The 16,152-nt window shown below is 40.7% G+C and overlaps 2 protein-coding genes across 5 annotated transcripts; one reads left to right on the forward strand and one right to left on the reverse strand.

Annotated features, from left to right (window-relative positions):
• Positions 1 to 315: 315 nt before the first annotated feature.
• phb (prohibitin) lies at positions 316 to 4,716 on the reverse strand. The gene is made up of 7 exons (XM_079644595.1): positions 4,569 to 4,716; positions 3,943 to 4,050; positions 3,367 to 3,528; positions 1,784 to 1,926; positions 1,563 to 1,679; positions 1,369 to 1,464; positions 316 to 1,229 (listed from the first exon to the last, which is right to left on the reverse strand). The coding sequence occupies exons 2-7, from the start codon at positions 4,025 to 4,027 to the stop codon at positions 1,017 to 1,019; spliced, it is 816 nt and encodes a 271-aa protein (XP_079500721.1). The 5' UTR covers positions 4,028 to 4,050; positions 4,569 to 4,716; the 3' UTR covers positions 316 to 1,016.
• On the forward strand, positions 3,431 to 12,762 carry LOC307015769 (uncharacterized protein). Of its 4 annotated transcripts, none has more exons than XM_079644593.1 (6): positions 3,431 to 3,565; positions 8,015 to 8,189; positions 8,538 to 8,641; positions 8,736 to 11,459; positions 11,827 to 12,035; positions 12,133 to 12,762. In XM_079644593.1, the coding sequence occupies exons 2-6, from the start codon at positions 8,015 to 8,017 to the stop codon at positions 12,218 to 12,220; spliced, it is 3,300 nt and encodes a 1,099-aa protein (XP_079500719.1). In that variant the 5' UTR covers positions 3,431 to 3,565; the 3' UTR covers positions 12,221 to 12,762. The 4 variants fall into 4 exon arrangements, with proteins under 4 accessions (XP_079500719.1, XP_079500718.1, XP_079500717.1 ...); XM_079644592.1 differs by lacking the exon at positions 3,431 to 3,565 and adding an exon at positions 5,583 to 6,326 and having other exon boundaries at positions 8,012 to 8,189; XM_079644591.1 differs by lacking the exon at positions 3,431 to 3,565 and adding an exon at positions 5,583 to 6,326.
• Positions 12,763 to 16,152: the final 3,390 nt, after the last annotated feature.

Here is a 16,152-nt window from a genome sequence, read left to right on the forward strand (position 1 = left end):
GCTCCCAGGTAAATCATTTTACGTATTTCAAAATTGCCTCTCGAGACTCCAGCATGATACTTAGAGATAAATAACATTCGCGATCATACATAGGATACGGGTTTAAAATGAATATTTTATAATACATTTAAAATGTAGTTATTTGATTCAAATAAACCATCCCCGTCTTAAATATATTTGTCTTACACTAATAGTTATCAGTTTCATAGTTTGCAACTAAACAGTGCAAATGACTTTGTTTTTTTAAATGGGAATATATTTTGACACACACTCCTGTGGTGATTAGGATTATACATATACAAGAAGTGTGAGAACTTGGGAGATAGACACATTTATTGTTAAGTCATTTCTGTGACATGGGGCATACACATTGTCCACACAAACTAAAGAAACAACTGAAAATAATGAAGGATCATTATTTAGTACCAAATAGGCACGTTCCAATTATTTGGGTATAGCAATATTATTCACGGAGAAATAATTTGCTAGAAAGTAGATTGTTCCTGGAATCACAAGGAGTGCCTTTCATTACAGATCTGAATATACAGTTACACAATTTGATGGAACATTCCAGCAGAAATCACAGAGTAATTGCATTTAGCATTCACAATTGATCACCTTATCTTAAAAAGCAATCAAACTGTTCTCCCTTGGTGTTAAAATCAATCTGTTGCTTTTTAAATACATCCAGTGCTCTGAAACAATGTAGCAAAGATGAATCTTAAGATAATTTACTGCATTGTCTATTATGCGGGCACTATATATATTTGTATATATATATAGAAGGTTAACCTCAACTTCCTTACACATGGGTTGAATTCATTATTGTATCCGTCGCGGACCTCTCACTTTGTCTCCCACCATCCTGCTATCAACAGAGCCCAGTCCAGATTTGGAAAGAGTTGGAGGAATGTGTGTGAAATTGAGTCATTTATTTAACACTTCAACCACCCATTCCATGGCCCTTGTAACAGCCTGTGACAGCGATAGTGGGCTAGACATGATGTGAGACGTTATCACTGGGGCAACTGAAGCAATGTGCCCTGTCCGGATGGCAGGTAAGTGACGTTACGGGAGCGGGAGAGCTGTAAAGCGATTTCCTCAGCTGCCTCCAGCTTACGCAGCTCTACCAGACCATCACCAGCTAGCATCAGGGAGTTGGCGATTAGCAAGGCAGCCTGGGAATCACCCTCTGCTGAGATGATGGCCGCCTGCTTCTGTTGCTCTGCCTAAAAAAGGACAAAACCATTTTTGAGAGCTGCCACAAAAACTGTAATTCAAGCTTTCACCTTTTCCCCAATAGAGAATATACTGCATACATAGACATTTCTGTAAAAAACAATTAGAACAGGGTTTAAAAATAATTACCTTTTCTACAATGAAACGGGCCCTCTCAGCCTCCTGCTGGGCAACCTGCTTCATCTCAACAGCCTCTGTGAATTCCTTGCCAAAGGTCAAGTGTGTCTGAAAGAATACAAAACAAACAGTTGTTTCTTAAAGTTAAAATCCAAGTAAAAAGGAAAAGCTGGACAGTGTTGCAGAATTTGTCAGCAGCTTCATACCAGTGAAACGTCATCCAAGATGAGGCCGAAGGTGTTGGCTCTTTCTGTGAGGTCATCACTGACCTGACGAGACACAAGCTCTCTCTGGGTAATGAGCTCACCAGCATCAAACCTAGCCTGTGGAAAAATAAAATAGTGGAGGAATCAGTTTATAAGCTAACTATCACTCATTACAAAAACAGTCATCTTTTTATTTGCGACTACTCTTGAATGACTCTTACCACCACAGACTTCAAGACCTCTGTGGTGATGGATGGGAGCACCCTCTCGTCATAATCCTCGCCAATACTGGTGAAGATGCGTGGTAGCTGGTTGGTGACCGGCCGGAAGAGGATACGCAACGTGATGTTTACATTCTGCAGATCTGTGGGGGGATTTTTTAAAGTTGAATTTTTACAGCACACATTAGACTACAAGTAAAACAAATAAAAATGTATACAGACTAGGGATGGGAATTTGAAAGCAAATTGGCATGTGGAAACTAACAATGAAGACAAATAAGATGAATACTTGATTCAAAAATACATATTTTATTAAACTTTCTGCTGAAAGAAATAAAACATCTGTCCGTCAACATTTTAAACCAAGGATATCAGATCAGATAAAAGACTACCTTTTTCACATTGTCAAGTAGAGATGGGTATCGTTAAGGTTTTAACGGTACTACTACTTTTATCGATACCGCTTATCGATCCGGTCTTTTAACGGTACTCTTATCGGTTATTTTGAAAAATAAACAAGGTAAATTAACTAAACAAAATTGTGAACAAAATTAACATTGCTTTTTATTTAAATTAAATAAATAATATTTCACATCAAAAGAAACAACAATGTTTTAACAAATCGTATTAAATAATCTGACAGAATTGTGAACAGAATAGCTGAAACTTTAACAAAATAAATAACTCAGTTACCTCTAATCATTAACCCATGTTTGTATAATTTAGTTAACTGTGTGTTGCTGCTAGCATACATAATACCTGACTATACAGAGGGGCTACAGAGCTACTAGAAAGACAGTCGAAAACTGTGCATTTCTCCGTCTGAATGTGGTGCACTTTTGCTAAATGTTTAGACAAATTGCTCGTGTTACCGCCCTTATATGCTAAACTCTTTTTGCACTTTTGGCAACGAGCATTGTCCACATCGAGACGGGTAAAGTTGAACCACACCTTGGAGCGCTTCTCTCCGCCGTGTGTGTGTTGCTGCATGTAGCAGCTGCGTGTGTATAAACTGCCCCGCCCCCTCGCAAGCAGGCGGGGGAGAGAGATCTCTTGTCTGGATTGGAAAGATCGATAATACAACAGACGCATTTTGTAGTCTTATTGCATATTTGAAACGGAGTTTGCGACACTAAGACTGCGATATAATGTTTATGTAGCAATAATACATATGACATGTTTTAAATCTCTCCAGTACCGATAAAGAGACCGATAACGTTGGCGCTTAATGGCATGTAAAACAAACGTTATGACGTCACAAACGAATCAACGACTGAATTAGGGGCAACTAATTTGGTCATCGATTTTAATCGATTAAGTCGATTAGTTGTTGCACCCCTAGCGTACAGTTTGAGTTGCATTGATAGGTCATGTTTGCAAAGTTTGTAGATAAAACGTTAACATTCATAGCATTCTTTATTAGGGAACTCTAGATGTTAGTTGTGCCAGCTTTTTTTTCGACCCAATAGCCTTTCCAAGAGTTATGTGGAATTCACAAATAACCGATAAACCTTCCTGAGGTTTAAGAGACATGTTTATGAGCAAAAATAACATTACAGTGGTTTAGTTGATGATTGATGTACCTTTGCTGCCTGTGGTGACAGGGACGTTGCGTGGACGGGAACGACAATCAAAGATGATGGGCTTCTGAACCCAAGGAATGAGGAAGTGGGTCCCTTCACCAACAACAATATCTTGCACTCCTCTGAACCTGTCAAATATCACAGCCTGATGCCCTGCATCAACTAAAGAAAGAAGAATAGTTAAACTCCCGGCCAAGAGGTTTGTGTGTAGCATAAAGTGTTTAAAAATGAACATTTGTAATGCATTCTGTCAAATTCTTGTTTTTTTCCTACAATGTGTACTCTGTATAATTCTGTTAATATACATGTATTTGATTTTGTTGCAGTATTTTGAACTTCACTGAACACCATATGAAATTACAGCAGTTTAATGTGGGGTGCAACACACTTGCTTTTATAAGTTTAAACAGATGAGTGAGTAAGTACGATGTGTTATTGGACTAGTAAATTACATGAATGAATCGAAAGAAGTGTTTAAATTGGGGAAACTGGCTTAGTGGTACCTAACCACTTATGTGTTAGGAGCATAGACTGTATATATAAAGGTTAGGAGTTGTCCAATTGACCAGCACTCACCATTGAAAAGGGCAGAAGTCATAACACTTCCACCGATGGCAACTGCCAGCCCCAACTTCCCAATAGTCTCGAACAGCTTGGCCATGATAGCAACTCTCCTTCTAGCAACTAACCAGGACAAAAAGTTGAAACAATTAGTACACAAAGTAAACAATTTACGCAGTTGAGACAGATTTGTTTAGAAAGCCATTTGAATCTCTGTTATCCAGTACTATTTCATTTGTCCTTGGCCTTATGCTGAAAGATGCCAAGGCTGTGGGTGTTAGCTAATGTAGCTCACATGCTAGCATTAGCTTATCAGCTAGCTGTGTACCGAGTAGCTAGCAAGCTAAGCCGACTAAACCGACCACTGTAGCTTAAGAGTTTGCGAAATGTTCAAATATACCCATACAACATTTTAAAAACGTTTAAACTAGAATAAAGCGTGTATCAGCACAGTCAGCTGGGTGACAGTGCGCATGTTACATCTCTCTGATCCAAACTGGAAGCTCGTTTTCGCAACCCTTTTGATATAACGACATATATACAATAATCCTCCAGTTTTTTTGTAATTACTACCGTGCATATATTTGGCTATACAATCAAGCATTTTTAGTGACACTGAGACATTGCATGTTATAACTCACCTCAGTTTTGTTCAGATGTCTGTGACCTCCACCGACGTACGTACAACACATGAAATATCTGCTCCACTGGGCATGCGCAATGCATGTAGCAAAGTAGCCTCTGATTGGACAAAACGCAAATCTCTTATTCTACTACTCTCCAAAGGGATTGACATTCATTGTAATGTGCATTACTGCCCCCTACCGTTTTTAGAGTCTGGGAAGACCTTATCGTCTTTAATAAGTACCACACGTTGCTCTTTGCACACAAGTTGTTTTAATAATTTTTGTATGTAGTAAAGGGTATATTATTTTACAATCGGGCTATTGGTCAATAACCCCATTTATCTATTCACTGTGTAACTGTTGCCATTGTAATTTACAGAATTGTACTTATATCTGACAGCTAGGCAAAGTTATTTCCTTTCAGAGATCTATTATGTGTGTCTTTACTTGTATTCCTGCAAAATACAGCACAATTAGTTAACTAATTAACTATAAAGTAAATTAGAGAATTGTTTGAACTTGTGTTGTTGATTTGTAGATATTTTCTTAAGTAAAATACAAATTTACAAGTGTACAAAGTATTCTTTTATACTAATATATGTATTACAATTAAAGGCCTGCATTCAAACTCCCACCTAATAATGTGTCAACAGTAAAGTATGACTGATATAATATTACGCATACAATTATTAACACCAATGCAACAATGTGTAAGTACCATGTAATGTTGGTAATGCATTAAGGTGGAGCTAGCTTTATTTACTTTATATAGGCTCAAGTAGAGTAATTTAATCCAGAGTTTTAAACTTCAAATTCCCCTTAAAGGGTCAAAACAAAAATCTAATGGGTCTACTGTGAAGTACGCCTATAGATGAGAGTAACAAATGCGTCACTTCCGGGCAAAAATAACGGCTCCGCCCACTTTTGGGGAAAAACAATGCTGTCAGTTGAACGTCAAATTCTGAAGTTTTTGCCAATCCGATCAGAAATGTAAGAAAACCGAAGATCTTTGGATCTTCAAAGAGCCCGATTCCAATGGCCAGACAGGCAAACAATTGCATTAAGCCATTAGAAATCGACGATCGGGCTCGATATATGGTTAAATATAGCAGTAGGCTATTTATTTTCATAGATGAGAGTAACAACGGCTGTTATTTGAATGGCGATCGAGCCTGAAGCCACAGAGATCTTCTGTTACTGTCCTTTCTTCTTAGAGGAAGTACAGAAACACGTAACTCTGGATTTGTTTTAATGTTTGAGGTGCAATAAACGACACAGCAGCTTTTTGGCATGATAAAACTATTATGTTCTGCCTCACTCATGAGAGTAACAGCTGGAGAAATTACAGCCTTGCCTACTGATTTTAGTTTAACCATATATCAAGACCGATTGTCGATTACCAATGATCGAATGTAATTGTTTGCCTGACTGGCCATCGTAATCGAGCTCTTTGAAGATCCAAAAATCCACGGTTTTCAAAAAAAATTGATCGGATGGGCAAAAACTTCAGAATTTGTATTGACCGCCATTCAAATGACAGCGTTGTTTTCCCCAAAAAGTGGTCGGGGCCGTCATTTTTGCCCGGAAGTGACGTGGGTGTTACTCTCATCCTATGCTCTCATCCTGTAAGGCGCAGTCAAACAGCACTTGATCGCCCCCTAACGTGGACATGATGCATTACACATTACTCTGTAGTTTCACTTTTCCTGCATGGCTTGTAAAGTGTGACGGCCTTTGAAAGATAGCGAGAAACCGCCGTGAAACATTTGTAAGGTCAGTAATCTCTAACAATCCTAAAGATATACGAGATGTATTGTGACAGGTGATAACAGCGTCGGGTGCAAACGGAGGATACATCGATAATGCGATAGGCAGATTTGTCGGAATATTTTCACTTCCTTGATACCCAGCTCTGCAAATGTGTCTTTCATGCTCGCTTTTACATGTATTTTTGGACTTCCTGTAACAACAAACACTCGATGTTTTGCACATATGTTACTGGATGGCTGGATAGAGAAGAGCGTTTAGATTTAGATTGCAAGTCAATATTATTAACTTCACGAAATATCTATTGTGGGAAAAACAAATGCTTAAAACGAAAGATTTATTGTTTTGTAATTTGTCAAGCATTGCCAACACGACAGCAGCAAATGGTGATGGGAATGAGCAAGACGGGGCGTTATCTTCATCTGTATCAATTTGCAATTTCTATTCAAAATGTTCACATTGAATTTCATATTGCAAGAGGGGATTTGAACCAAAAAAGGGGTTGCAACACCTTTTTCTTACAACATAGTAAATATATGTTATGGTAGTCAGATAATTAATGATCGTATATCATAGATTACGTCAATGTTTTCAAGAAAACGCTTTAAATGAAATGGAGAAGACACCTTAAAAATCTCAGAAATTCAAAAAAAGTCGAGGCAGGCACCTGAAATGGACGTTTTTTTAATGTTGATGTAGTGTCTCGGTAATCCCCAATAGAGGGTGCTATATTATCACACATCTCCTCCAGACCCGGCGCCAGAACAAATCTACAGAGGGCATATGATTTTCATGGGAGGGCGGAGGGCACAAAAAAATCGTCATGTTCCCCGGCCAGTGTCGACGCCAGAGATTTTCTTTTGGGGGTACTGTGGGGTAGCTTGACGTTTCATAGAGGGTGCTCAAACATAGTAGGGTTTCCCATTAATGTACCGGCGCTACAGTGGAATGTTCTACTGGCTGCAACACTCCCCACACGCACAGTACACCCGCGACTGTTACAATGAAGGCTCGATAATCAGCTCACGGCATATAGGTAAGCAGGGATAAAGTGCTATTTTTTTTTAAGTGGGGGGTGGACCTAACATTCTCTAGGGGGGTCCGGGGGCATGCTCTCCCGGGAAGATTTGTTTTTAAATATTGAAGTTAAAAGCATCAATCTGCTGGTGCACTTTGAGAGCAAAATTAAGAGATCTATGGATACATCTCTCAACACCCATATGAAACAGAACTGTAAACAGATTTTCTATTTCTTTATGGATATTTTACAAATCACTCTCCTTTTAAACTGTATTCTTGTTTTACTGTCATATAGTAGGCTATTTCATACCTGTTTTTCATTTATTACTCTTATATTACTATCTGACATCACATACATCGTAGTATTAAAGTTCACAGTTTATTTATAATAAAAAAAAACAATTAGGGAATAATAAAAAACGTGTTTATTGGGGGAGGGCAGGCATGTCAAATGGGAGGGCCTGGCCATCCCACGGTGCCGGGTCTGATCTCCTCCTCCCTGTTTGCAGGGGTGGGGTTCGTGAATGGTTGACTTTTACATTAACATCTTAATGAAGGGCTATTGTGTTTGATCTTCTTCTCTTCATTCTGTTGATATTCACACTCACCATTCCTGAAGAATTATGTTATCTTCGGGCAGTCACTCTTTTTAACTGCAATGATTCTCCCAGCAGATGGCAGAGACTGTGAGGGTGAGTGGTCTGCCCGCAGACATTGAGGATGAGAGGCTGAAAGACAAGCTATTCATCCACTTTCTGAGAGCCAGGAATGGAGGAGGGGAAATAAATTCTGTCACTATTGTCAAGGCAACGCCCATCTCTGCCCTCATCACCTTTGAGGACAGTGGAGGTCAGTAGGATCAGGCTGTGTGCATGTCTATGCATATGAATTACAAGGAGGGGGATTCTTCTGCATGCTTATGTGATTCCAGTACATTGGTGTAAAAATACTGATTATTACATTATCAAGGTTGCAATAGAACGTCACATGCTTCATTAACTTTTACTCTAAACACTTAAAAATGTAGTTGTACATTGCAAGGTATTAGTAATATACTTCACCACTTTTTCTCTTACCAGTGATTTAGACAAAGCTGAAATGTTGACATGCAAGTCAATGGAATAGCCAATGGTTAAGAGCTTAGTCAGGATGCTTCACAGATTGAGATTGATTTCTGACTGATGACCCCTTTCACAGTGGCACAGAGAGTTATTGAACAAAGCCCGCATCTTCTGGAAGTGGATGGGAAGAAGTATAAAGTCGTTGTTATTGAGCACAACGAAAGCCTGGACCCAGACAAGGTATACCTAAGTAGAATTTCAAAAATAAATGTTACCAAGTGCTGAATATAAAATCCATAAATGATTTGTTGTCGGTCTTCTTCCATCACCATAGGTCATCTTACATTTATCAGCAATTGTTAATTACAGCCAGCTTCCTGGGGGATTACTGGCACTGTCAAGCCTTCACAAAAGCCACCCTGAAATCCAGATAAGCCATGATGCTACTGAGATATTATGCACATTGCATGGCGCCTTTTCAAAAGTCCAGGCAGCTTTGGAACAACTGTTGGGTCATCCTGGAGGCCCAAAATCAGCAACAAACAAAGACTCAGGTCAACCTGCCACCAGGGGCTCCAGGTCTGTTCAGATAGCACAGAAGCCTCAAACTCTGGAGTCAGAAGATCTGAGCAGGAAATCATCTAAGCAGAGAGAAAAAAGAGAGAAAGTTGACCTTGGCATGCCTTATGATGAGAACAACTCTAGCTCACGTAAACCGCTGACACCTGCTGGTTCTGGCCTGGAAAATAATGACCAGATAGAGGGTCCAGTTTTGCAGCTTCCTGGGCATCCTACGGCATCAGGGGAGGATTTGTCACTCATTTTGGATGCAGACATGTTCGAGTATCTGAAAAAACACTGCCGAAAGGAATACCAACATATCCTTAGTCAGTATAGTGTTGATGTAGTGGATATGACAAATCATGGGTTGACAACTCTGTTTTTGAAAGTCGGAGTGGAGGAGGATGGTGAAGATCAGAAACGCCTAAAATTGGCAAGACAGGCAATAAGTAGTCTTTACCAGGAGAATGAGAAGAAGATCCGGCGAGGCCAGCTCTCCAAGAATATCCTGTCTCTCAGGGGCGGACTGCAAAAGGCCATGGAGGACTTAAGTGTCAGATTTCCTAAGCTTCTTCTGAACGAGGATGACCAAAATATTTATATTATTGGGAGTAGTAGTGATGTTTCTGAGGCCAAGCATTTTCTTCTCCTTGACCCTGTCGAAGTGATAGGTAAAAAAGAGAATGTAGCCAGTCTTCTTAAATATCCTTCATATTCAGGTTCATCAACTCATGCAGATGAGTTTAATGTTCCCCTGACTGTGTCCTCTTCTCTGGATGACAGGATAGAGGAGGATGGGTGCAAAACTGAAGGAGCCAGAAAGTATAAACTGGCCGCTCGCTTTAAGGACTCAGGGCTTGCTGCATTAGGCCGTCGACCCACTGACTTCACCTTACGAGGGCTCTCATCTCCTAGTAGACAACCACGCCTGGGGCCAATTTTAGGGCAAAATGTGCTGTCAGAAACAGCAGGGGTTTCTGGTGAGAGTGTCCCCAGAGCATTAGCCCAAAACACTGGAGGCGACATCTTGTTTAGGAGTGGAGATGCTTTGCCTTCAACTTCTTCCATGCAGAATAAAACCTCCTTAAACTCGCATTCAGTTGATACTCGACCAAAGTCTTTAACATCCCCCCTTAGCACCACCAGTTTGTCAGGAGGCCCTCCGCTTCCACCTGCTGGGTCTGGTTCCACCTTGAAGAGAGCCAGTAGTTTCTCAGGATCGCCGCAGCAGAAGGCGCAAGTTATGAGTCAGAAGAGTCAAGACGACTCTGGCAAGCCTACAGTAAGAGCAAGGGGCAGGTCCTCAAGCTTCAGCAACCAAACAGGGAGGGACAAGCTGGAAGTCTACAATGCAGATATTACAGTTTCCATTGTGATGTGGAAGTATATAAAAGAGGCTTTCAGGACCCGAGTGGAAGACCTGACTTCTGATGTCCTGATGAAAGAGATCGGCTCAGGGGGCATTGGTAATCTGACTGTCACCTTAAGAGGAGCAAACTCATCCAAAGTGAGTTCATGTCTGCTAGGTTTAGAGAAGCTGGTTGGTTCAGTTAGTGTAGACTTTTATGTGCAGCAGCTGCGTTTGTCAGAGTTGGGTATCAATGACACAGCAGATGAAACCTTGGAGGCTTGTTGTGCTGAGGTGCGGAGCCGCTTCAAAAAGGTTGTGTTGCAGATTGTAAAAGAGAACTTATTTCTTCTCGGCCCAGAAACTTTGTGTTCTCAGGTAGCTGCGTCTTTGCTTGAGGTATTTACTGGAGATTCGGCCCAGATACCTGAACAACACGACTTCTCTGGCCCCTCTACCTCTGACTGTAATCCATCCACTTTTTTACAAATGAACGAGGACCAAAATACGAGCCTTCACAGTTACAGTTATCCTCAGGTGATGCTAAACAACCCAACAGGCAAAGCAAATGGAACTGACAGTCAGGAAAGAACAGCAAACCACAGAAGGGTCATTTTTGAGACAGATATTGTGAATGGAGCTATTAGTCAGCCGTCAGTGAGGAAAGACACTGTTATAAAAGAGAAAGTGAAAATTGTAAACACATTGGAGATAGATGGACAGAAGACTAAGACATTTGTCAACCACTATAAAGCAGGAAATTATAGACCTGTGAGTCATGTGAATGATGTTGAGTCAACAACAACCCCTGCTGATGAAGACCTCCATAAGCAGGAGAGAACTGTCCATTCTAAACAGGAGGACAGTGTGCAGCAAAGACAAACCATGGTCCCAGACACAGAGGAATCCAGATCAAATCCAGAAGGGTGCGTCTGTGTGTGTGGTGAGAGTAAGATGCTGACGAAAACTAAGTGTGGTGCTGCCTTCTGCTCCAAGTGCCTGGACGTTGTCCATGCCCACTGCAGAGTTTGTCATAAGCAGGGCATCCAGGGGGAAATGACCCTCTGTAGAAAAAATATCAGCGTGCCAGGTCACACAAAAGACTCTGCGATCAAGATCACTTACGTCATTCCTGATGGTATCCAAGGGGTGAGTGGCTTATTTTAAACTCACTGATAATTGTCGTATCGGATAGAGGACTTCCTGGAGTTGAAAGAAACAGCTAATTATATTGTTATTGTACCTCAGTTTCAGTTAACCATATATATATATATGCTTTTAGATGTTAAGATATAGTATTTTACTATAGACACTCAACAATTAAGCCAAGATAGGCCTATAATTGCTTTTTGACATACACTGAAAAATAGACTGTGATATTGTGCATAAGAAGTTACCGGTCTGTACGAGTTTCTTGTTAATGGTGTGTGCTATGTATCACATAGAGCTTTAATAACAATACTTAATATCGATAGACTTTGTTTATGACCATGGTCTTTGCTTTCCGCCTCACCAGGAGGATCACCCTTCTCCAGGAGAACCATTTCAAGGAGGCACCTTTGAAGCCTACCTTCCCGACAGCGAGAACACGAGGAAGCTGGTGCCCAGGCTGAAGAAAGCTTTTAATCAAGGACTCACCTTCACAGTGACAGGCAAAGACACAGAGGCCAGGGTCGATTGGGACGGCATCCCACACAAGACCACCGTACATGGAGACAAATCAGCGTGAGTGTGGATGTCAAACAGAGAACAGAGCTATAGAGTTTAGGCCACATTAGTCCATGTACCTAAAGCTGAACATTTTTATTTGTGTCTCTTTCAGGAACGGTTACCCAGATTCCACATATTTGACTCGTTTGTCTGAGGTCTTGGCCTCAAATGGGATTGAGGAGCAACCAGCCAAGTCTTAGGAACAAGAGCTATCTTCATAAATAATTGTATCATTCAAAAAAGGCTTGATCACAGCCATTTGCACTATTTTTGTGCGTTGAGTAGTTCACATTCTTTTAACAAGTTCCTGATGTTTGATTGTGTACATACTGTAGAGATTGAAATATTTTAAAGCTTTTATAGCTCTCGCTGCAGATGTTTTTGAACCCTTTTATACAATTACTTTTAATATAGATGATTCAAGTTATAATTTGTCAAACTGACTGATGACAAATGGGACAAACCACCATTGTAAAAAATATTACAGCATTCCTGAAAAAAGAATCTCCATATCTCAATTTTATTTTATAAAACAAATTGCTACACTGTTCTGTGTAGTGTGCTAGTACTTTAGTGTAGATATACATTTTGTACTGCCATTTTAAGGATCATTTAATTCAGAAAAAAAAACTAGATATTCGTGTTAAATTGGAGTAAAGAGTCAAATGAATTACTTCAAAACCTGTATGTGTCTCTTCAACTTGTTAACAATGTTAAACAGAAATAAAAAAGCACATCTGAAGTTTTTGTTATGCTTTTTTTATTAGTCCTGGAAAACATGTAAGGCATATGGTAACATTACACACTGAAGCGTTACAAGCTCTAGAGGCAGGCCATGTGGACAACATGGCACCACACAGTAAACCCAGAGTCAAGCACAGAAGCAGCATCAATTCAAAGGGTTTAAAAAACAAAGTTGAGAGAGTGTTTGCAACAAGGAAAAACAACATATGGAAGGACAGAGTAGAGGAGAACTAACATAGAAATCAACCTGTTGGAAATGACCATTGGTGACTGAACTCTAACGGGTCAGGGTTGGTGGGATGTGACGTAAAGTTAGTTTCTGAAACATTCCCAGAGAAAGGTTAAGGTGTGTCATGAATGGAGCAGCTGGCCATAACAGTGCCAATGATTAAGGTGAGGTCAGGGGGCAGTGGATTGGCTTCAGTTGGCAACTTGATATGACTGGAAGGGCCTTCTGCCTCACACCATGCCACTACATGACCACTTAACTATCATGGAAAGAGATGGTGAGCTGTACATAAAAACATGCCTTATTTTCTGGTTGACTAAACATGCATCCTAGTACTGTACATGAAAAGTCCAGCGCGGTTGTACTTCCGTAGCAACTGCAATGGAGCTGTGATGTAAAAAAGACTGCTAAAGAAACAATAGCCGCAGGTTGATGTGGTTGTTTGGGTTTTCAGTGTGGATGAGTGAACAAAGTGAGAGAGCCTCGCACTTTGACTCTAAATACTAAAGCTTAAAGAACATGGATGGCCTGACAGTTTGTGCAGTGATATAGAACAATGTGTGTGTTAGTAAATGCTAAATGTAGTGGTTTTCTACATGAATAAATCTGCTGTTGGAATGACCTGAGAAACCATATAAAACATAACGAAGTTCACCTCAAATCTAAACAGTGGGTGCCTGTGAGGGACTTATCAGAAATACTACACTTATTGTCTCAGTGCATTAAATAGTAATACCAAATCTAAAACAGCAAATGTGTAGAAACTTACCACGTTGTTTATTTTGACTTTATTAAAACACAGTTTTTCTCCTGTGCACCTCTGAGTTGCTAAGCACTCTTGCATAAGTGTCTGGAATGACTGGGAAACCATTTCAAGATGACGTTACACTGCAGCTTCCCCATGGTGGAAGTGCACTCAGGCAACAGGCCAGCCCCAAACTGATTGAGTTCATCTCAAAGGCATTTTTAGCTCAGATATTATAATAGTTTTTCCACATGCGATTGAATGCATGCAGTTTCAAATTCCAGATGTCTAACTGATGTTTTATCTGCTATGATTGTGTAGGGAGAGAGAAGGGGGCGATATAGAGAGGAATTTTGGACTGCGCCTCTTGCACCGGCCAAGGGGCTCTGCAGATGCGGCGCAGAAAAAGACGAACGTCCCTTATAGTCTTTGAGCGAACTGGGATCGGAAATGCTGTGAAGCGGAAATGTTGTGTCTGGTGCAGACCAGAGCTGAGCTATGATCAGCCAATAAGCCGGGTTTTTGTGCAGCTGTGTTACAGTAATGGCATCCCTGCACAGCTGTGTGAAAACATCTGCTCCCTCACTTGCTACACAAGCCATTTGGAAAGAAAGTGAAAGAAATTGAAATCCATAGAGAGAATTATCATGGGGCTTTGGGGCTTGGAGGAGTTTTGTGTTCATCTATATGTCTTTTGGTGGAGTTTTGAACCCTAAATGCACCGCGCCCAGTCCCTTTTCACTGTGATACTAATACTATGGTTGTAAACGCTTCAACCTGTTGTGGTTGAAATTATGTGAGAGCTGGTAAAACACAGTCAAAAGGTTAAAAATACATAGGTAGGTGCCTCGGATTGAAGTAAACTATGCAAGGAGAGAGGCGCAGTGCAGGCCTATACTGGAGCAACACACACTGACTGATCAAAAACTATAAATTGTGTTAAACCTTTTGTAAACTGCAGCAGAATACTGTCAGCACCCATGGCATTGGGATAGAAATCTGACACGCTGTGACGACTCTTTTGTATTTTCACTTTTCTTCAAGGCTGCATCCAAAAACAGAATTTCCTTAATATTTTTTTTATGCACTGTATATATGCAAGGCATTGACAGAGGAATATACATACAATTTGGCACATATGGTTCAGACCAACAGAACGTTTTCATCACATTTAAAAAGGAGTGCAGGTTGGCATTAGAGAATGATCTTTGAACTTTAAACCCTTGGATAACAAAATAGACAAACAAACGGAAATATAAAGGTAAATTAAAACAAAACAAGTAAAACATATTTTTTTTTACTGAAGCGTTTGTTTCTCACATGGCACTCAGAACAGAAGCACCGTCCACAGGTTCACATAGGGAGCCCAGCAGATTAGAACAGAACACTAACCAAAGGCTGACAGGACACAGTCACTCCCCACACCAGCGTGGCTGTCGCACTCCGGCCCGGAGCATCCCACCCTGCTCCATATCTTACCTCCCACAGTCAAGGATGGATGAATGCTTTGATTTGAGCTGCCCCCCAGGAGAAGTTGGCCCAGGCATGGACTGGCGGGCTGAACAATTAGAGGACCTGCGTGTCTGTTTCTATGTTTGTGTGTGCCACCTGTGCTTTCACTGAGCCTCAGCAGATGCACTGGGAGTGGATGATGGAAAACAGGTTGTAAACCTGGAGCAGAATGAAAGCCTGCGTGGGACTGGAGTGCGACTGCCATGCTTGTAAGTGCATTAAGATCAGCGAGCAGAGTGCAAAAATACTAATACCAACTGTCCTCATAACACAGGCCTCTTATCAGACATGAGGGGGAGATAGAGTGAGAGGGGAGTGTTTGAGCTACATTATACTGTAGCAGAGTAGTGTGAGGGTGAAATGGGGCAAGGGTAAGGTGGGTGCTTTTAAAACCTGACAAACGACCTGAGGACACATACACACACACATCTTCACACACAATGGCACACCACACACAGCACACGAGGGAGGCCACTCATGCTAACACAACAACTTTTTTCTTTTCTTTTTTTTTTAAAACATTTTTTTGGTGTTTTTTTTACAAAGTCACTAGTCACCATCTGAGTCTCATACACTGAGGCCGGGCTCACAGACAGGCAGGAAGATACATTTCTAAGGTTTGAAGTTGATATCGTTCAACGTGAAATATCTAGAATCCACTCAGTGGGATTTCTGGAGAGATTCAAAGGATTTACATTAATGACATTACACCAGGGAGACCAAATGCATACTAGCCATTAGGGGGAGTGGTGCACTGTTTTTGCAAGCACACCGCTAATTGCACAATCCTATTATTTCAAATTCACTGTTTTGAACAAACTGTTTTGGTGTGCCAAGTTTATAATCTTCAAAAACTGCTCCAGCTATTAATTGTATCATCAGAAATGCCCAATACGTTTATC

This window comes from Notothenia rossii, assembly GCF_949606895.1.
Source record: "Notothenia rossii genome assembly, chromosome: 8".
NCBI classification, from domain to species: domain Eukaryota; kingdom Metazoa; phylum Chordata; class Actinopteri; order Perciformes; family Nototheniidae; genus Notothenia; species Notothenia rossii.